A 21,554-nucleotide genomic window follows, 5' to 3' on the forward strand; every position below is an offset into this window, starting at 1 on the left:
GCTTACGGAATAGTTTGTTCAGCACTCATACGTAGAACTCAGTTTTTGGACCTACTTCGTACTCAATTTCTTCATTTTTGTACATTTCCAATACCTGTGAAATCACGAATTATCAACATTATTATTGGTATCGCTTCAAATTTTACTTATTAAATAATCCATCATTGCAGGCCTGTATTCTTACCGCATTTATATCTTTTTGTAAGTCCTCAAGTTGTTTATCATGAATAACTTTCAGTTTATCTTTTTCTCTGGCTTGAACAATTTGTGCTATTTTTCTTTCTTCCATAAACTTTTTCGTATTATTTTGTTGCTTCTCTCTCAGTCTTCCCTCCTTGATGCCCCTTGTCTTAAGTGTTTTATCGTTCATTACTTCGCGCATACTTTCAACTGACAATCGCGCTTGTCGTATATTCATTTCCTTGAGTTCGCGCTCGTGCCTCGCCGCCAATTGTTTCAATTGTGTAATTTGTGCTGTCGTGCACATTTTGCGCAGTTGGGTACGTCGTTCTTCAAGATGCGCTCGTTGAAGTTCCTTTTCTTCTCGGCGTTGTCTTTCTGCTAGTCGTGACCACTGGGCGGTTTGTTCTGATACTGCTCTACGAACACTCGGATCACGCGATAATTCCAATTTACTGTAAATCGGAATAGAATTGTAAATATTATGATTCATTTCTTGTACACTAGTATTAGTTTTCAAGTTTGATAACCAGTAAGGCTCGATAGAACCTTCCGACTATAACCTGTAGTTCTTTTAAAATTCCGTTTCATCTATCTTTGAAAGTAACGCTTACTTTTTTCCTTTGATGATTTTCTCAATTGCTGCGCACTGCTGTTTTTGAACAGTAATTTTTTCCTTCTGATGCCTTTTTTTTATGGACTCTAACTCCTTCTGTTGCTTCCTGGAAACTTTCTGGTATCCTTTTTCTTGTCTCAGTGATTCCACAGTGATTGGTTCGAACATCATTTCCTCTGTATGGAAATAAAAGTGTTTTAGATATAATTCTTTCAGTAAATTCGGGTTAGGTATCAAGACCGTATTGTTTGTGATGTAAGTGTCAAATTTCAACATACCCCGAGGCTTTGCTACTTCATGGTGATGTAGAGGAGCTTCGACATTGGTCTTATTGTCACTTTCCTCAATACCAAGCCCGCGCATTTTAGTTTGTGCGGCTGCTTCCGCCTTTCTATCTACTCGTGGTGCAGTCAATGCTTCCATAAAGTCTTCATTCGCATAAAAAGTTATGTTGATTAGATGAATAGATGTTAAAATGGTGAATCTTTGTATGAAATTTACTTCTAATTATTATGCTAAAGTAAAATACTTTGCAACAAACGATCATTCGAAATTTGAACTGATGCACCTTGAAAGCCGTCGGGAACGTAAATCTTGAGTTCTATATTACAGAAGAGCATGGGAAGAGACATGGGGAAATTGGCTTCTGTGCGTAGGGCGACGTGACGATAACCGGACTGTAATCCATCCAAAGGAACGATTCTCTGTCCTAATAGTTTGCCATTCGATTCATCATAAACAGCAAAACGCAAGGCTGCTAAATCGGGTAACACTACTTTGCGAAAGAGGAATGGCTCCTCATTGTACACAGGGTTCAATCCGTTGGCTTGGACAACTCGAGTGCGAAACTCTTTCCTTATTGTATCAGTCGGTAAACCATACATTTCCACTTCCACGTATGTACCGACCTTTTTGTCTGATAGAAACTGTCCAGCAATTACCTGCCGGTGGGATGTAAAGGGAAAATTAAAGTTTGCATTTCTTATATTAAAATCTAAAATAATTTTGTGAATTTCCGGATTTATTTTGTGTTTCTAATGTACATGCCTGTACGCTGCACTGTGTTGCAATGACTCCGTCCACGGGACTTTCGGCAAATGGATCAAAACTACGGTCAGCACGTCTCATAAAATCTGGCTTTAGTAAATAACCAGAGGATCCATTGTACTCAAACTTTCCCTGGTTCAATTGCATCGGAAGGTCTGCAGTTTGAAAATTCAATGACACCATTTGGCACCCAGCGTTCCAGAACACCTGTGCAAATATTTAGTCATCAGTTGGGGTGGTGGATATAATGTATCAGGCACAGTTGTTTTGATTCAAAGATAGTGGATAATTAGTTGGATACAGTGAATTAATGAATTATTGACAGTATTCACCTGAGGCATATAATTGGAAGAATCAGCCCTGGTACCCTTTGGATATATTCTACTCATTTGCCGTTTGTTGTAATTTACAAATTCGATCGCAGATGTTTTCAAATAATTTAATCCCGCAGTCTCGGCAAAAGACGACATGTTGTAATGAATATTCTTTTCTGCAAGAAAATAGTAATATCGGTAGTGCGATGCGATTGAAATATTTACATTACTTTGCACAAACGGTCGCAACGTCAGTGCAAACAAATTAGTATAAAAATTAAAAACTCACGCTCCGCAACACTGAATCCTTGAAACTTGATTGGCTGAGCGTAATTTACCATTGATGACAGCCATGGGTGAACATTGGTTGTACTGCCGGTATAAGGTGTTAATTCAAAGCTTTCTGCGACACTACCACTGCCTTGAGTTGGTAGAACCACTCCTACAGGGACTACAGATTCGGCTGCTACGACTATTTCTTCCTGTGGGATGGCATGTTGAATTATTTCACACGAATGTCAAATTTAATGTTGAATTATGTTCGATAGGTTTAAAACTGGAAATAATTGAGTACAACCTTTATAGGTTGTTGGTCTACGACAGATGCTGTGGTTGGTATTGCACTGGCATCTTCTTTAACTTCATCTTCAATAACGAATTGGCCTTGTTTGAAAAGTTCTAGTTCGTGCTTTTCGACTTCAGGTTTTAATCGCTTATTTTTTATGAGGATCTTTCGCTTCAACATGTTCGGTGGTGGAAGATTCACGCCTGGTTCCAGCTGATGACAGATATAATTAATTAATTTGATGAATACTATGCGAGGTCAGGTACTCGTGGTTCTTCTTTAATGGACTTACAGGATATTCTTTCAATGGTTCTTTTAACAACAAGTCTCCCAATATCTCGTCACAGTATTTGGCTAATTTATATTGTTGCTTTTTACTACAGTGGTTCTCAAAACTTAGTATAACAGGATATTCGGAAGTAACAAATGCTGTGTCGCGCACTGCATATATAACATCCCTGAACAAGATGTCTGTACACATTGCTTTTCCATGAGTTATAATTGGCTCTTCGTCTTCGCCTTTCCCGTCCCAACAATCCAATTCAACACACCTATAGCAAAAATTTTCATCGATATGTGCGTAAATCAAACGAGAATTTGTCAGGGTTATTAGCAAAATCAATTTACCTGCATCCAGCAAGTAACACTTGTCTGTACATTTCTACGCTACTTTTACCACCGAATTGTCTTCCGCTTAGATAAGTGTTATGACTTGAGTTTATGTAGTAGTGGGATAAAGGTTGATCCATATCCATGTAAATATCAAGTCGATCGAGAAATACAGGTGCATTTTCATCGGACATCAAATACCGAATGAAACCATCTTTTGTCATTGTTTCTGTAATTAAGTTTCAACAAGTTCACTTACACACAGGTCGATCTTCTCTGATTTACGAATTTCAGTGTACCGTAAAATAAAAAACAAACGTACTGTTAACTCGCGCTTCTTCATTCTTTTCATAATCGTTAATAATTTCCGTTGCTCGCTTCTCGTCGTAAAGTGGGCATAAAATTTCATTCAATGTCGGATCTCTTTGTTTTTCGTTCAAAAACGTTATCAACTGTTCCATATTAATTGTATCAGCTTTCCCCTGAGTTCTGCATTTACATAATATAACGGTGAAACATTAGCATAGAATGATTTCAAGGCCTGCCTAAGAATTTCGAGTGAAATTCTAATAATTGTTAGAAGATTGTTACTAATTATTCCAATTCCTATTACATGCAATTATATATAATCTGGTAGTATCTACTGTAAAATTTAATTCTTATCATTTTTGCAAACAGTACTCACATTGATTGAAATAATTCCTCTATATCATTTCTTGGACATATTTTATGATATAGTTCATAAAATTTATCGAATGTAAAGTCATCTGGCTCTATAACGTCATTCTGTGAAGAGATAATTTTATCGTTGCGCACAAAACTGATTTATGAAAATAATACAGGTGACGCTATTCACAGATTTTACAGTACCTTTCCACTTGGTAAATCTAAATCAGCCAGACATTGATACACCAATTTTTCAGTCTTCCCTGAGGCAAATGTTCGCGCAACCACTTTAACTGGAACTTTTCCAACTGGATCAACCAACATTCGTAGTCTCATCCAGCTGTAACAAAGAATAATTTCTATTACATGTAGTATAATATTTATGTAACGTAATGTGTACTAGGAATTATCAAGGTTCGTACGCTTTTTGGAATCTGAAATTTCCTGACTTTTCCAGGCATTCTAGCCTGAAAATAAGATTTCCCCAGCAACCTTTCGAAAAATATGTCGCTGATTACTGACAATTTTTTTTAACATTAGTCCTAATACCTTCAATATTACCTAGTAACTAACTTACTGTATGACTATCAATTTACAAACAATAGCCCACAATTTTCTGTAAGAAAAAAACGAAAATAGGTTTGGTATTAGGTAATATACATAGAATCTATGGAGTGATATGACGAAAAAAAATTTTAAGTGTAATTTTTTTTCATCACGATCCATGGTACTTTGTGTGAGAACGAGTTTATTTCTTTGATAGACTGTAAATTCTAGTCTTATTTTCGAAATTTCCTAACTTTTCCCGGAATTTTCCCTGCTGTAAGAAATTCCCTGAGTTTTCCCGGTTTTCCAGGTTTTCCCTGCACGTACGATCCCTGATTATTTTCATCTGTGATTTCAGAGTATTTTTTTGTGAATCGGTTTAGCAGAAAAATCAAACGTTACACAAAATCTTTAATCAAGTGAAATTAAATGAACAAGAATCAGGTCATACTGTTTTTTAAGGCAAGTTAACGGACAAACATTGTTAGCCTTCACATTGTGCGTTATTGTTCGGAGTCCATCCAACCATGTCTGTAACATAAAACGGTATGATAAATATCGTTTTTACATCATTTCAGTAATGTGAATACATATAGAATAACCAGATATTTCACATTATTTCGTCTGTTTTTTACTAAAAATAATACCAAATCGGGGTGTGTCATTCTCAATACAGTTCAAATTGGACATAGAGACCTGTGAATTCTATTATCAAATTTATCACACCTTTGCAGTTGCTGCATCTGGGCACACGATGTGTTGATAGTTAATATTCGTATAATCTACACCTGAACAAATGGTCAGACTTCTTTCTTCCAATTGATCTTCATGCTTGCCTCCCAGTTTGTCATATAACTTTGGATCCTGTTTACATAACGTAATTGATGAAAACAATTGAAACATATGGGACAATTTTCACTAAACTCTGCACATATTGTCAAGGTATAAGATACCTCGAATAAAACGTACAAAGTTTGTTGAAATTTGAATAAACACAGTAAAATTTTTACCTTTGGAATACCGCCTGCCCTAACATCGCTGACTTGACATAGTTCAATAACATCTCCGTCCTAGAGGAAGGATTCTCTATCAGTTATTTATGAATTATGCTAACAATTCGTGGAGTTACTTTGAATCTGTTGTTCTCCCGGTGATGAAAAAAATGTTTTGTTCTCACCTTTCCCTCGCTTTTCCAGTAAATAAAGAATCCATACTCGTCAACTTTGAACAAACAATTCACCTCTATTTCAGTATTATCCTTTTCTTCCGACCATCTATCGAAGACGCATCCTGTGCGCAAAGGTTCCGGCACTTCAATTTGCCAGTTGAATTCGAACCGTTTTGTCATTTTTCCTGGCAAGTTTTACAAGCCTGGGCTTGAGTAGGCGCAGACTATTCTATCCTTGAAAAAAGAAGACGGTAACGCACCAGCGATTATATCATTTTGTTAATCTAATAACAGTACAAAGCATAAACGAGTGTTATAATTTGTTTGATCAAGTGCTTTTGACGATAAATTAATTAGGATAATTTTTTTTTCTTGACCCTGCGTCTTGCCGCTGTGCATATCCTCATCTTAAAATATTGAAAATAATATTTAGATAAGTTTGTATATCAAAGAAGTCAAGGTCTTAAAGCTATATATAGAATCTGAACTGTGCGTTTATCCGAAAGCTCAGACTTGACGTTAGTTCCTTTGATCATTTCTGTTAGAAAAACTGTTGAAAGAATTGATGCTAAGTATAATATAAAAGTTAAGTAATAAATTCCTACTCGTCTGACTTGAGAACCTATCAGATATAACAAATAATTATGGTACGAACATTTGTCTCTGTGGTTAACAGCGAGAGATACGGAAAGTTATCAATGGTATTAGCATGGTAAAACATTAAGATGGCCTTTCGGTGTAGATTATATCAACTGGTTAGCAATTATTAATAAAAAATTCGACAATATTGTTTTGCAGCAAAATTTAAATAATTCAGATCAGCGGATAAAGCTGTTCTGTTTCAGTTTAATAGTTTTAAAATCAACAAATAGATTTCGCACATGTTTGCAGGAGAATATAATCTCTGCAGAGCTGTTTTGATAGCTGGTTTATAAATAGGAAGATCGTTTCTCGCCTAAAAATTGATTAGAAATACGTTTATTCAATAATTATCAGACCTCCAATTCTATAGCAAAGTTTCCCCCCTCCCCCCCTAATTTCTGCAGCCAGTCACATTATATTCACAAAAATAAGTACAAGATAGAAAATCTCTCAGCTCTAAACCAAAATTAGATTCCGATGTTTACTCTGTGCGTGCACACAGTAGATTCGACTTATGAGTGTATGCACATATATCGTTGTTTCCGACCTGTCAGACGGCGTAGACGCAGACAACAATAATATTGATATTATTTGTGAAACTTGATTAAATGTTAAGAGCGTGAATATCCTGCAGCAAAACGGTTACATTTTGGTTGAATAACGTTTGCGCGTGTGTTTATTCAAATGTGTTTGCGATGTGTGAGAAATCTAACAACAAGTAGAGAATCACATTTTTCTTTGCACGTTGCCAGAATAAACGAATCGAATGAATTGACCTAGGATGCTGTTTCGCTGGAGGATTTATTCCCGAGTTTGACGTTTAAGGCGAGGACGAAGCAAGTGACAAAATACACGATTGTTAAACGCTTTCGTTAATTAATAAATATTGCATTGAAGTCGTGTACAAAAGACGTCGATTAGTGTCGAACACTCACTGCTTCCTCTGCTCTGGTATTGACTTTTATAGCTCGTTGAAGCCCTTCATTTTTTATATCTTTACGCGATAACGATCTAACGAATTTTGGCCTGAGTGAATGAAAACACTAAAAGGGGGGGGGAATTCACTCGATTCTCTGATACGAAATTATGAATCAAAGAAACCAAAATTTCTTCGAACACCACGAAGCCAGCGAGGCAGGCAGCACTGGGCAGCACTAACAGCTCGTGTGACTGATGCGTCTGTGTGGATTCTTCTAATATACATTCACAAAGTGGCTGCTGTACGTCCTACGATTGGCGTATGCATGCACTTACATACATTCAGCTTGATATCGACTATCGACTGCTTGATGTTTCGCTATGCCCTGGGACCTCTAAATTCAACGTGCGCATGCCTAGCGCTGTTGGATTTTTCTGACACGCGGATCTCGTTACCCGCCGAGTTGCCGTTCTTCTTTATCATGTGTCGATAAGGTGCCATTTGTTGAGCAGTTAGCCACTTGTCAATGATCGGTAATGCAGTTGTCTTGTTTAGATCTCAATCTTGTATAATATACGTGCTATATACACATTACGCATATTTATGCAGTATATTGCTTTTCCGAGTTGCGAATTATTTAAATGTATCTTGTGACAATGCTACTTTGGATTCACGAGGGAATTGTAAAATAACATCAATCTCGGTTTAATGGAGTTTACAAACTTATTTAATATTCAATTTAATAAATTTCTTCAACAAATTGTACATCATTACTATTTATCGTTTCTTGTACAACATCACGTGCGGTATGCAAATTTCAATTGAATCAATCGCGGTTCTAAAATCGAATCTTGGTTGTTATATAGCTCGTCATTTCGGTTACATGGGGACCCTGATTCAATTGTACAGGCTAACTTGAAATGTTCATCGAAATATTTTATACTTTGAAACTCGATTAACCTGGCATTCATTTGAATAGCACGTAATATATTTTGCGCCAAGTGAGCCAGTCCTTATAAAGTACACGATATGCAATTTCCGGATTTTATTCTTTACCCGCGAATCAAGATGAATTGATAAGGTATTAATCGTTCAGAAAAACCTAAATTGTAACCGAATAAATTTACACGAGAGCATCGCTGCGCAAAAATTCCGAAAAAGATTTGTGATTCTCCCTTGTCGCCGCAGGTTTATCCCCGCGTTCTCGTTCCTCACCCATTGTTATTAACGCCGACGGTAAGCCTGCATAGCTTACAAGGATAATGAAGATACAGTAATCTGAGCTCTTGTATACATACGTGATACGGGAATGTGATAGGTCCGTGTGTATGCGTCTTCCTGTATGAAATAGGCACGTATGTGAACACGGTGTACACAATGGATATGGATTTACACTTAATCTGCAGTGGGAGATTATCACGATTTGCAACACTGGTTGAAAATAACTGCCGTACAGGGGATGAATAATTTCAAGTTGTTCCGTTGCGAAATCTCAATATTTAATAACAGTCTTATAATTTTTAGTGAATTAGCAGTGACGTTGAGCCGTAGTTAAAACCGTGTTTAATTGTATGGTTTGATGCCGAAACACGCTCCGATACGTAAGCGGGCGTGAATATTGGTGATATCGCGTGTTTAACCGATTAAATTGAATTTTATTTATTACCGTCACGAACACGCAGCTATCGGTAATACACATCGCATCAAGATTCCAACGTTTGAGTACGACAATACGTTTGAGCATGTGCATGCGGCGTAGTTATCCTATCGGGTGAATATTTTCCAAACCCACGGTCCATCATACCCTTCATTTAGGGATGTAGGACGCGTACAATGCGTGACGGAGGTATCTGTACATAAATAAATTAAACTCGACGGTGACGGGAAGAGAATTTTGCATCAGCTTAACTCGATTAAGGTTCAATGTCTCAGCTGTGGCTTTAATACATATTCCGGGGTGAACGCTACCTACGTCTATACACCCATCCATACAATTATTTCTATATTAACCCTGCGGAACAACGTTGAGCCCCGTGTGTCGTTCCGCGAACACAGATGTATGTATGCCCTGAAATCACAAGAATTAATACACGGTTTACACCTGTAAACATCACGAGTATATACGCAATATATATTCGTTTAATTTCGCGTACAGATTTCCGTTTTGCAAATTAAACCAATCACGGTGTTGCGTATAGGCATAATAATAATAATAATGATAATAACAACAACATGTACAACAATAAATTTACGTAGGTAATTGGAATATTGTTTTAACGCGACGCGGTGTGTATACTGGTGAAATTCGCGCAGAGTTCATTGGGGAATATAATTTTAACTGAAATTAACAAGTATAGTAATTAACGGGTATAACGAGAGTTTCGAAAGCCGTATAATACAAGATGACAGCAGGTCGACGTTGTCTGATGACAAGATGGCGGAGTTGCAGAGGGGATCGAGAAGATGGATCAACACTCTGGAATCTCTCTTAGCGTCGAGTGCTAATTACTAATTGTTATCTCGAGCGAGAATTCGCCGGCCCTTATTACACAAATCGGGAGACCCTTCTTTAACTCTCTGTTAATTATACAGCTCATGTACATTTGTACAGGCGGTGTTCATCCGTTATACCTATACTGCAGACCCTTAAAAGTGTATCGTCGGGATGTATAAATAGCTTCGTTATACAACAGTTGTTACTGTATATCGGAAAATTAGTAAGAGGATGAGTTTAATGATCTTAAAAAAGGTTTGAAGTCGTTAAAACGACTCTGTACGTCGACAAGTTGTATCTCTATCGAGTGGTTGAGAATGAGCAAGGATCATCTTTCATATTTAGTTTTTTTTGCTGCAGCTTTATAAGCTCAATTTTGCCAACATGTCGCTGATAATATCCTAGCTTACGACCTTCTTAGAGCCAGATGTTTCGAATTTTTTATCTTACGATCTTTGCGTGTTAAATTTACTGTACTTTTAGCCCGGAATACTTGTAGAATTTTATTTTTCATATTTTCTAGATTACGCCTTTCCTCTTTACGAAAAAAATGCGGGGAAATTGCTACCCTCTTTTAAATAAAATATACGGAAAAGTTGTAATTAAGTCTGTCAGCACGAGGTTTAGTGTTTGATCTTTATACTCAATGACTCGTCTGGTATAACTTGTAACGTAATAGCTAGGTATTACATATATTTATATTTATATATATGTATACATACACACCCCCGTAATGTAATACCTCTTCGGTCTGGTGGTGGCACCCTTGCTCTTTTATACACGAACCCATGCAGTAAAAGTAGAAAACCCCACTTAATTACCATGAATATGCATGTCGGGTCTTCGCTGTGTTTTTTTCCTCTCTTTTCGCTCATTTTTTATTAACATCATCATGCTCGAAAATGCCCCGGACAAATTACCACATCGTTACAGCTACGAACTTTGATGACTTCTCTCGGGATGTAAGCGTCACGGTTTCTACGCTCCGCAGATTAGTTCTTGCTTCCAGTCGCGAGCTTACCCAATTCGAGTCATGGGCATCAAAGAAAGAAAGAGAGAAAGAGGGATAGGTGGATATAAATATTACAGCACACCGTCCACTCTTCGTGCAAATTTATACATGTAAGAAAATTATGCGGGCACGTAGCTTAGGAAAAAGGGGTGCAACACGTACAAAAAACTGCCGGGGAGATATATTACTGGGCAAAAATAATGTCCGACGAGTTGGGTACACATGTATCGGAAATGTATGAGGTATGGGGAAATATTGCTGTTTGAAAATTTTCCGGTTGAAATTTTATATATATATAAATATATATGTCTAAGGCATGAAATAATTACACACGTCTGCAAAAAAATATTTATTTTCAACTGCATGGGATGTTTTTGGTAAATATTATGTTTTCGATGTGCTGAATCCAAAAATTACTTCCATTTCCCTCCATCGCGTACAGTATATTCTTGCAAAATACAAGGTGCTTGCATAAAAAAGTATAACAATAGTGAAAAAACCACCATTTTATTACAATGAACTAAACGATGTTTCGTATAAAATTAAACAAACAATTTCTTTATGAAATGTACCTATTTAACATTTCGCGTTCATTCCTTTTGCCTGTGAAACTTTTTCGTCTTCTCTTTGATACACCTCCGAACACGCTTCAGCTTTTCATTTTCTGTTTTCTTGTTTGCATTTATTCTTGAGTCTCACTCTAATACATATTAAATGCAACTAACAAGTCACTTTTGCCTAGGATTTAAGATCAAGAATAGGATATCAGATTTCGTACTAAACGGAAGTTTCATTCTAAATGAAACTACAAACACGAGTTCAAGAAAAAACTTGACGCGGTAGAACTTTTTGAGTATTTTTCCAGGTTTTAGAGAGTCGAAATCTGTTTAAAAAAAAACAGCATGTAAAAATTGTGCCGTTTTTTTGTTACAGACCCGTGTTATTTGTGTAATGCGGTATCGTAAGATCGTCGACACGAGGTCCTGTTGAGAAAATCTTACAGCTATAATATTTTTCCCGCACATGTTTACGATGAGCCCTGCTAAAATCAAAAATTTATGTGATCTCTGCAGTGGTATTATTTATTCCCAAGACCGCGAAACCTTATTTCGCTTCAGGGATGAGTTATCACAGCGATGATGCGTAGAATTTTCGCTAGAATTTCCAATAAATTCTTAGTGTTCAGCCGATTTTTTCGAACAATCAAACTCTGTGTATCGCATATTATTGTGACACGTTTATGCACCATATAACGCACTGTATGTTTTTTACGTTGACACGCATGAAAATAAATTATACATACCGTGATAACGTCCTGACATGATGCAGATCCGACGGGATATTTGCGAATTTACAGCGACATGCCTCGTCTCCGGTCCACGATCGAAAGTTTGATGCGTTTTTTCAAAGAATTTTTGATGCCGCGAATAAAAATATATACGTATATACAGAGAGAGAGAGAGGGTGAGAGGAAAAAATAGGAAACAAAAACAGTGCCCGTTTTTAAGCGCTGGAGGTTTAATTGTTACACCAGGAACCAGGCTTATTCAAATAAGCCACCGGGATAAAATTTGAAGGGCGTTTTTTTCAATACCTCTAGTAATTTCACACAGCACCATTGATTTCATACCCACGGATCCCGGGGACGATTCAGCCGTCCGGGCTTTACGGAAAATGATTTTTCAGTCACGCGTGCGTTGCGGCGGTGCGGTTGGTATTTTCCAGTATATTTCTGCACGTCCAGGCGCCGACCGGCTGATTGACTGACAGACAAGCGGATCGACGTAATCCTGCGGGTATTTTATCGTTGAAGACCGTGGCTTAAAAACTGATCGGCTGCATATAGCGATGCGCAATTGCTATTCCCACCGCTGCCAATAATAAATGGGAATCACTGCGGGGTCGGTGGAAACGTACGTATAATACGTCTGCGTAAAAACTAAACCAAAAAGACGTAAGAGAGGGAAAGATGAGAAAAAAATAAAGGAAAAAACGCACAAAACAACTGTATCGAAATGAAAATTTAGATATTTTTATACCCAGGCTCCTCGGGGAAATATTATAACCGGCACCGATGCGAATGTATTTATACCCGCACATAGTGTACACGTATCTATATGTATATCGACACGAATTTTATCGCATCACTGCCACTGCAGCGATTGGTGAATTTCACGGCTGGATTGGCAAAAAGTCGATTCCGGGTACGTACAGTATGGGACATCGTCGTATGTAGCCAATAGAGAAACGGTTACATCAAAAAACTGCAATCTTCCTTCGGCCTGGCGAACTGAACCCGCCTATAATACTCGATACTTTGTGCAAACACATTTTCCTCTTCTCTTCCGGTTGCTAGGTGTAATGTATTAGCTCATCTGTGAAACCGGATTCCGTACCGCTGGAATCTGGAGTTATATGTGATATGTATCTGCAATTTGCAGTGGTAGCTGAAGGAAGGACGAAGCGCTTTGAAAACTTGAGATCTGTCACTGCTGTGTACCCACTTTCATCTTTACGGAATTGACCGATTTTTTTTTCACAGCTGCGAAAACTTCTTTATCAGATGTCTGCTATCGCGGACGGATCGTGACTTAGGCGCGTAAAAGCCTTGCTCAGCCTGTCAGCCATCGTACGCTTTGCAATTGGATCCAAATCGACTTGGGATCTTGAACTTGTCTCGCGACAGAACCGGAATATCCTAAGAGATCGAACAAACCGGTAGAACTTATACAGAAAAGATAAATGATAGCACCGCTTTTCCGCCACCGTTTTATAGACTGCACCTGTACGGGTCGTAGTTCTGCACTTGAACGTTAAGACCATTAAAGCTTCGGTGAAACTTTACGCTACAACGGTGTTCCTCGATAAATTCACTCCTTTACGGAACTGGGGTAGGTGTACCTACCTACTGAGAATTCCTCTTTTTTTTCCAAGAAACGGCCTGGCCACTTCCGTTTTGGACAATTCCTGGTCGTACGTGTCGCTCCGATCAGGTCTTAGCCGACACCTTTTGCTCTTCGCGATCCGATGCGAAGTCGCGTTTGACTTACCACGCGATACGATCTCCCATCACCGTCACTCTTTCGCCGGATAGAAAAAGTCCGCTACGCCGCGCCGCCTTCTTCTCCTCCTTCTTTTTCCCTTTCTTTCTACTCCGACACGCGTGATTGAATTTTTTCCCGTTCCTTTCTCTCTTATCACCGCCGTTCAAGCTTTGTTCTACAATTCTCTCGTGCGATTGTCTCAGGCGTTAACGTCGGAAAATCGTCTCCGTTCCGTTGTTTCAACCGCTTGTTTTCTGCTTTCAAACGAAAACGTGCCGCGGTCCAGGAATACAGGGACCCGGCTCCGAGTTCTCTCGCTTAACCTTCGGTCAAGTGCCCAAGGGTTGCTTTACCTTCCATCACAACGCACGTCCAGCCTGGCCTCGACTCACTTTAGGTATACCTCCACGTTTAAACGAACAATAAGTTTACCCCTAGGCGAGGTATAATCCAGCCGCCTTCACCTGCCAATCTTGTAGATACCTCAACACGAACTTGCCAATATTAAATGCGATGCAGAGATTTGTCCGGCGAGAATTCACGGGGTTGAAAAACGATTCCAGGGTGGAATACCATTCGATAAGTTACACCGAGCCGACGGAAGCGGGGCGAGTAGTGAGGCTGAAAATTCGATGTTCGTGGGTGTCGTAGCCGAGCATGACCCTTCGTAGGGCCGCACTTGAGTCAGGGTGCGAACTTGACACTGAAAAAATGTTATCTCGAGGAGGAAGCGTGGTTGGCAGGAAAGGTGCCCCTCGTACACTCGGGTGTGTCGCGTAATATCCGTACGCGTATAACGAAGAGAGTGCGTAGATTAGATATTGACACGGCTGCGCAGACACCGGAGGGGCCTTCTAATCCGAAACTTCAATTAACTGCTGATAAATCAGCCCCCTCATAAGCCGCCGGCGGTTGAACCTCGCGCCTGTCGGACGTACCTCTATACATCTGTATCTGAAAATTTGCATGTATTTTGATATTTAAATGCGGGATAGAGTGGCTAGAATTGGGTGGCGGCTGCGTTGCGGGTTCGGGATGAGTCGAGGAGATGACGCGAGTTTCTGTTTTCAACTCGGCACACGGATTCACGTATAGGGGTCGGTTCAACTTCCGCCGGCTTAGTTAAATTCTAATTGAAGGGCTCAACCGTCGGGAATAATCTCGAGCTGGCTCTAACATTCGGACAGACTGTTAGCCAAGTCGTTTTTGGCTCTCACCGCTCGCCTTATCCAGTTCTTACCCACTTTCACCGGTTTTTCCCCTCCCTCCCCCCGACCCCCGCTTCTTCAGCTACTCCCGTAGTAGCTGGACTCGCCGGAAGTTTCAGCTAAAGTTTTGCCGATGGATTTTTGGCGTACGGCTGCGACGCTTGATAAACTTTACACGACGCGAATCGCGCAAAGATTTGTGCCTTTCGCCGTAGAAACGCGACGTATCCCTCACCCAAGGAAAGAGTACACCGATATCGCTAGTCATGTGACGTATATGCGTTCGCATGTGCCTGCGAGTAAACACGTGTTACATGATTTATAACGATGTATGTGGAGGCACGATGAGCATGTGTCGGTAAATTTGCCTTGACAAAAGCAGGGGTTAAATTTTCCGAGTGCTGAATCGATGTATATGTACCGTCATACCCCAAGTGTGGGTGTATGCGCGTCATTACTTTGAGAGAGGATTCAAAATCTCTACAAATATCCCTTCAGATTTCAAACAATACGTCAAAGATTATAAGTACACACAAATTCCGACAGATTTTCATTCCTCTCGGCGGTGCCCACGCTTCGTGCTTTATCATGAAATTTGATCTTTATCCTTGTACCGACATTAAAACATTATTATTATACGTTACGAACAAATTTCACCAATTTCAATATACGTACAAGCTCTTGGCCTCGTGGTTTATTTTTTAGCTCAAACTTGTACGTACATCGAGTGTCCAGAGATTTGGGAGGCAAATTTTTTGACACTCGTCGGGCATAATTATACACTTTGTTCCTGTTTGAGGTAATCACACTTATAACGCCTCACATGTACTCGATTTTGAAATTTCCTACTGTTTAAGTATTCATATGACGAAATATAGAGAATTTCCCCAGCATCTCTTTGTTTATTATTTTACTCGAATTGCAAATTTTCTTTTTCAATTTTTCTTATACCGCCGCAGTTGCAGAAAAGCAATATCAAAAGTCAATAAATCTTTCAGCATATTCTGTCTTTTCGTCAAACACTGTACACAGAATTTACAGTGTGCACGTGACGTGAAAAAATAGACAGGTACATATCAAAAAAAAGTCCTAATCGATTTCGCGTACAATTGAACTCAATTGGGGCAATCGCGGATACAATTCAATTCGATTCATTCAACTTTTATCCATAAATCATGCAGGTACGTGTAACCGAGCCGCGCGGCATTGTTTGCAATAAATGCACAGACAGTGTTACAGTACCGTGCTCTACGTCACTCGAATTGTACAAATGGCGTACACGGTATAATGCGTAAATGAAAAAAAACGTGCAGAAAAAATTAGGTCCCTCTGTAGTTCACACGAGCGATATCACGGATAATGGGCAAATATTTGATCCTCTAGTTCGTGGCTAGCCTTCGAAATCAATTCACTACTCTCTGACAAAAAATAAAGTACAAAGAATAAAGAAAAAAAAAAAAAATACACCGTTTCGACAAACCTCTGCGCTTCCAAATATATATTTTCGGACGTAGACGGGATTTCGACTGATTTTTAATTCATTTTAAATCCTTTTTTTTCGAGGGTTGTACATTCCGTTATTACGGCAAAGTACATGTGGTTTGAGCTGAACTCACGGGATTTGGGTATTTGTAAAATTAACGCGCTCCCCGAGGTACGAAAGAAAAGAAAAGCACGCTCGCGTTTCCATCTCGTTTACTTCGTATCCGGACCTCCGGTTTGCGGAAAGCTTTGATTCGTTCGTCCGGTCGCGTCGCGTCGGGATGCAGTTGCGCTAAAAAGAGAGGGAAATTGTAGGCAGGCAGGCGGGTACATGCCTGCCGGATGTCAGGCGTCTATATAAACCTCGCCCTTTTCTTTCTTCGATCAGAGTGAACAGTAATTGACACTTGAATTAGCGTCTCCAGGTTCTTCGTTACTTTGGGACGAGTCCTCTTAACGAAAGGACCTTTGCAGGATGAGTATGAAAATGAAGTTCGCGGTAAGTGTTGCGTGGGTTTTCACAACAGTAACATCCGGCCAAAAGATAGAAAATTTCTCCCCCTCCTCGGTCGTTTTGCCTTACAACTTTTATTTTCTCGCATTCTATGTCGTAGCGCTTCTTCTTATTCCTCGAGGCTTTCACCAAGTTCTTTCTCATTTATCCCCGTTCGATTCGAGAGCCTCTCCACTCCTCAATGCTACCCTTGTGTAGGTATTTGTACATGTGTTTTCATTTCAGTCCGCAATTATACTCGCGGTGATTTCAACCGGGTTTACCGAGGGGAAGAACCTGAGATATCGCCGCGGTACGAATGAGTTAAGGGAATCATACATCGTCCATTACAACAACAAGGGTGAACCACTCAGTGTTGCTGGATTTGACGAGTTTATTCGTGGTTAGTTTTATCAAATTTTTATTCAACATATACAACCTAAATAAACACTCCGCTATTGAATTGTAAAAAATACATCAGATTTACGACGACGGTGATGAGACAGAAAGGTATTAAAGAAAAAACCGACACAGAAAAATGAGGGTATCGAAATTTTCGACGGATGGAACATCTCGCAAGTCTCGCGGATTATCGTCTCTAAGGCTCAAGCAGCTTTTGACGTGAATCATCATAATTGATCAGATCAATTTTTGTCTGTCGGTAAGGGTGTGCTGATTTCAATTTTGGCCCGGAGCCAAGTTGTGTACCTGTTGACTTTTACAAACCATCGGTCTCAAGAGAGAGAGAGAGAGAGAGCGTTACATTTTTCTCAACCTCTTACAATTAGACTTTGTTTATATGTGTATAAGATCAGGCTGACTTGGTCAGTGATGGTATTCTTTTTATCGTCAAGACGTCTTTCCTTGTTTTATACTTCTGCAGAGTGTCAGACGTCGTTGTTCTTTTAGGTTTGATTAAAACCTCGTTGATGATCCAATCGCCAATGGAATTTTCCCATCTTTTCTCACTTTTTCGTGTGGAGAATCAGAGGCACTGTACCGAATATTCAATTCCGGTAAGGTGCTTCTTGAATCAATTTCTTTCGCCTTCTTTTCTTTTTGATAACGATAAACAAACTCGATTATTGAAGCGAAAAGTTGATTCATTCGTAATTTATTTTCTTCTTTTATTTAACGTTCAGAAACGGGGTGCCTTTTGCCCGGTAAAAATTCTGGCGTAATCGAATTCTAATTTTCGTAACGATAATTAATCGAGATGTTGGGGTTTAAAGAGCGAGTTAAAGCACCTTATAATTACCTCTTGAGCATAATAAAATGGAGTTAAACGTACGGTATAGAATTTTCAATTAACGTACATTTGAAAACCAAGCATATAAATTTGAAAGTTGTATATCCATTATTGAGGCTTGAGTTTATGTTACGTCCGGGGTCGATATTACTTGTGCCTGTGTATGCAGAAGCGGTAGAACTAACAATAAAAAGATAAGAAAAGGAACACTCCGTGGCTCGTCAGAGTTTTATGTTACTTTTCCATGTGTATATTCTTACATACGTATCCCCGTCCGTAAGAAAATACGAAAACCATTTTCTCCGGAGAAATTTAACGAAACTTTTCATGCTATACCGCGGTGCTCACAACCAGTCGATACCGTCGTTACAACTGTCTTTATTTGAGTTTTGCGGGACGTGGATCATTCGCTCCCTCCAGCCATGTCGTGTCTGGGTGAAAACTTCTTTTCTGTTTCGATGTGCCCTTCCCCCCTCCCTGCCATTGGCAAGAATAACGAACTTTTGTTATTCGGTTCTCCACCCGGCCCATCCGAGAGGTTGAAAGTCCGATGACGTCGAATTCTCGAAGAAAATTACAGTCTTCTTTTCTATTTCAGTCCTTAACGGAAAACAGGCAGCTCCCGGTCTCTCGTACTCATCGTATGCCGAAAACTCGCCGTTTTCGCCTCCTTCGCCCGAAACGACGGCTTTGAAACCGACGACGACTACCGAGGCCACGACTTCCCATCAGCCGAAGCCGTTAGCAACGGGAACTTTGACAACTCCGTATTCCATAGTCATCGCGACGGGATCCCCTGAGCCTGTGCACGTCAACGTCGGCTCCACCGAGTCCCCGTTAAAGGTATCCATCCAACCAACCACGAAGCGAAAAACTTTCTTAAACCTCCCCGCAAAACTGTTAGCTGTCGGCAGAGTGTCGATGGAAAGTCTCACGGTGTGCACGGTACTCGTGTCGAGAAATGAATTTCACCCTACGGGGGCTGTTTGTACGGGGTGGGAACGTCATTGCCGCCTTGGGAATATTAGGGCCTTGAACGGGGAAAGAGAGCGGGGAAGCGATGACGAATTGAACGTCAATTCCACTTGTTTCGCCATGTTTTTACGTTTGTCTTCTCCTACCCAAAAGTTTTCAAGTACATACGTGGATTGCGGGAAGTTTGGTGTGTTTTATTTATTTTTTTCTATCTCTCTTCCGTCTCATCGTTCCGCCGTGCCTCGGATAAGCCGCAATCTCATATCGCGACGGTGTGGGAATTGGAACGCCTTGTGACTGCGTTTTCATCATCGGCGAATCGAAAACACATGCCAACTGCCGGGAGGCGGTGCAGGTGATTTCGCAAGATGAATTGAAACCCAGCTTCGCGGGCTGCGATCCTGGGCAAAGTAATTGAGCAGGAAACTAAGTCCACTCAGAGAAAATCGAATCCCGACTGAATTTCTCTGCGGGAAACGAATTTGCTTACGGTGGTACAGTACAGACGTCGTCCGACGAGTGTTTGTACCCGTCAACTCCCAATAACGGGCATCCGACTACCGCGCGGAATTAAATAAATCCCACCTCGACCGAAAAATGCTGCGATCTCAATTTTTGCCCGCAAGATCTCGGAGCAACATCCGAGTTTATTCGTGCCCATCTACCCACGCTTTTCGGCCCCCGTGCCTACTAAAATCAAATGCTTTTCTTTGAACTAGTTTTCCTGCCCATCTCATTCCCGGCGAAAGGAAAAAAACGGGGGGTGTTTTTTTTATTCCTACTTAATTTCGCCGCCTCGTTTTCCGGACGAATAAAATCGATCCTGTGAAGCAAATTCTTTTTTCTTCTCACCCTCCGGTTACGGGGGTTTTCTATGTACCTATACGTATACCCATACTAGCTCGTAACGACAGAATCGCGGAGAAAAAATTCTTGAAATATGTTGCTCTTTGGCAGTGTCGTTCCTTGGAGCGAATCTCGAAGGGAAAAAATTCGAAGCAATGACCGCGGACGCAGCGGGAGGGTGACCGGGGTAAAATGGCCATGAGGAACAAAGTGAATTTTCCGAATTTCCGGACAAAGTACAATCATTGATCTTATTTCATTTTACGCGTATCCTCCGGGGGTAAGAAATTTACGAAATTCGATTTCCGCCACGGTTATTGAATTATCGCCAAGCATTACGTACAAAAACCGGACCAACGAAACAGAACTTCTTTTGCACCTAACGCGTGGAGGCCGTTATCCTTTTTACCATACTTTTCAACGAGTACAAAAAATCGTCTGGATTTTAACTATTGTGAGAAATTCGTTTCGCTCTAATGTTCTTTCGTGAGAAAACGTGAAAAATGTGTTTTAGAAAAAGGATGAAAGGTAGACAGTACTCAGCGACTCTGATTGATCACAGCCAGGGATGTTAGGAAAGTGATCCTGTACAACTGTGGCGTCTTCTTGTTAATCTCTTTGCAAGGGTATAGATAATGTACAGACGGTATACCTACATTCACGACCGAGTGCACAGAGTGATCCATCGCTTCGGATAATTGGTCCTGCGAGGAATCAAACGGTTCCGTTTCGGGCTTCCCGACAAACATGCCGCTGTACCTTATACGTATAGTGCAAGGACCAGAAGCGATGGACGATAGTCGACGCCCGACGTTCCCGTTCCCGTTCCCGTTACCGTTCTCATTCCCGTGCCTTCGGCATCGACCGGCTTCGCAACTGACAGTTCAATGTATAGTATAGGTATAGGTGTCCGCTGCTTTTGCGTGCGTGTGTGTGTGTGTCTATATATATATATATATATATATATATATACACATATATATCTCTTTGTACGTGCAGGTGCCTCGTGAAATGTCCGGTATCCCGGCTCTGCCGGAGGTTCCTGTGTCAACGGACAAGCCTGCGCTGACCCTAGCACTAGGACACGACACAGCGGGGATCTCATCTCAATCCTCGGGGTGGTCGCAGTCATCGGTCGATGCTCCAAAGTGCGTATACGTATAAAAAAAAAAAAAAAAATAAATACATATATATATATAATTATAAATATACATAAGAGACATTTTACGACGGTGAGTTTTTTTCCCGGTTTCTTTAGACGGAGAATTATTTCTCAGACAGTTTGAAGAAATTGTGTATAAGGTACGACGCTTGATAATGACGATGACGATAATAACTAACGATATATATTGTTAGGATTATATGACCGAGTATCAGGCGCTTATTTTTATGACAGTTGTAAACTCTTTTTGATGATTATAATTCTTTATGCCGCGCTGAATATATTTATATGTAATAGATGTGCATTGTGTAGATTTC

The 21,554-nt window shown here is 40.1% G+C and overlaps 2 protein-coding genes across 3 annotated transcripts in view; one reads left to right on the forward strand and one right to left on the reverse strand.

Moving 5' to 3' along the window:
* The window catches only part of LOC124306873 (uncharacterized), a 77,151-nt gene that overhangs the window by 3,454 nt on the left and 52,143 nt on the right, over window positions 1-21,554 (forward strand). Inside the window, exons 3-5 of the mRNA XM_046767978.1 lie at window positions 17,252-17,408; window positions 18,853-19,097; window positions 21,075-21,223. Coding sequence (XP_046623934.1) covers window positions 17,252-17,408; window positions 18,853-19,097; window positions 21,075-21,223 — 551 coding nt within the window. The remainder of the gene's footprint in view (window positions 1-17,251; window positions 17,409-18,852; window positions 19,098-21,074; window positions 21,224-21,554) is intronic.
* On the reverse strand, window positions 2-7,500 carry LOC124306871 (1-phosphatidylinositol 4,5-bisphosphate phosphodiesterase-like). Of its 2 annotated transcripts, none has more exons than XM_046767975.1 (19): window positions 7,289-7,500; window positions 5,721-5,945; window positions 5,554-5,613; window positions 5,270-5,407; window positions 5,070-5,074; window positions 4,202-4,337; window positions 4,017-4,117; window positions 3,654-3,820; window positions 3,350-3,560; window positions 3,015-3,273; window positions 2,735-2,935; window positions 2,447-2,639; window positions 2,176-2,333; window positions 1,844-2,050; window positions 1,365-1,737; window positions 1,075-1,224; window positions 795-972; window positions 185-635; window positions 2-94 (listed from the first exon to the last, which is right to left on the reverse strand). In XM_046767975.1, exons 2-19 carry the CDS (start codon window positions 5,889-5,891, stop codon window positions 26-28), a joined length of 3,228 nt encoding a protein of 1,075 aa, XP_046623931.1. In that variant the 5' UTR covers window positions 5,892-5,945; window positions 7,289-7,500; the 3' UTR covers window positions 2-25. The 2 variants fall into 2 exon arrangements, with proteins under 2 accessions (XP_046623931.1, XP_046623930.1); XM_046767974.1 differs by having other exon boundaries at window positions 4,995-5,074.

Source organism: Neodiprion virginianus, chromosome 6, assembly GCF_021901495.1.
Source record: "Neodiprion virginianus isolate iyNeoVirg1 chromosome 6, iyNeoVirg1.1, whole genome shotgun sequence".
Lineage (NCBI taxonomy): Eukaryota > Metazoa > Arthropoda > Insecta > Hymenoptera > Diprionidae > Neodiprion > Neodiprion virginianus.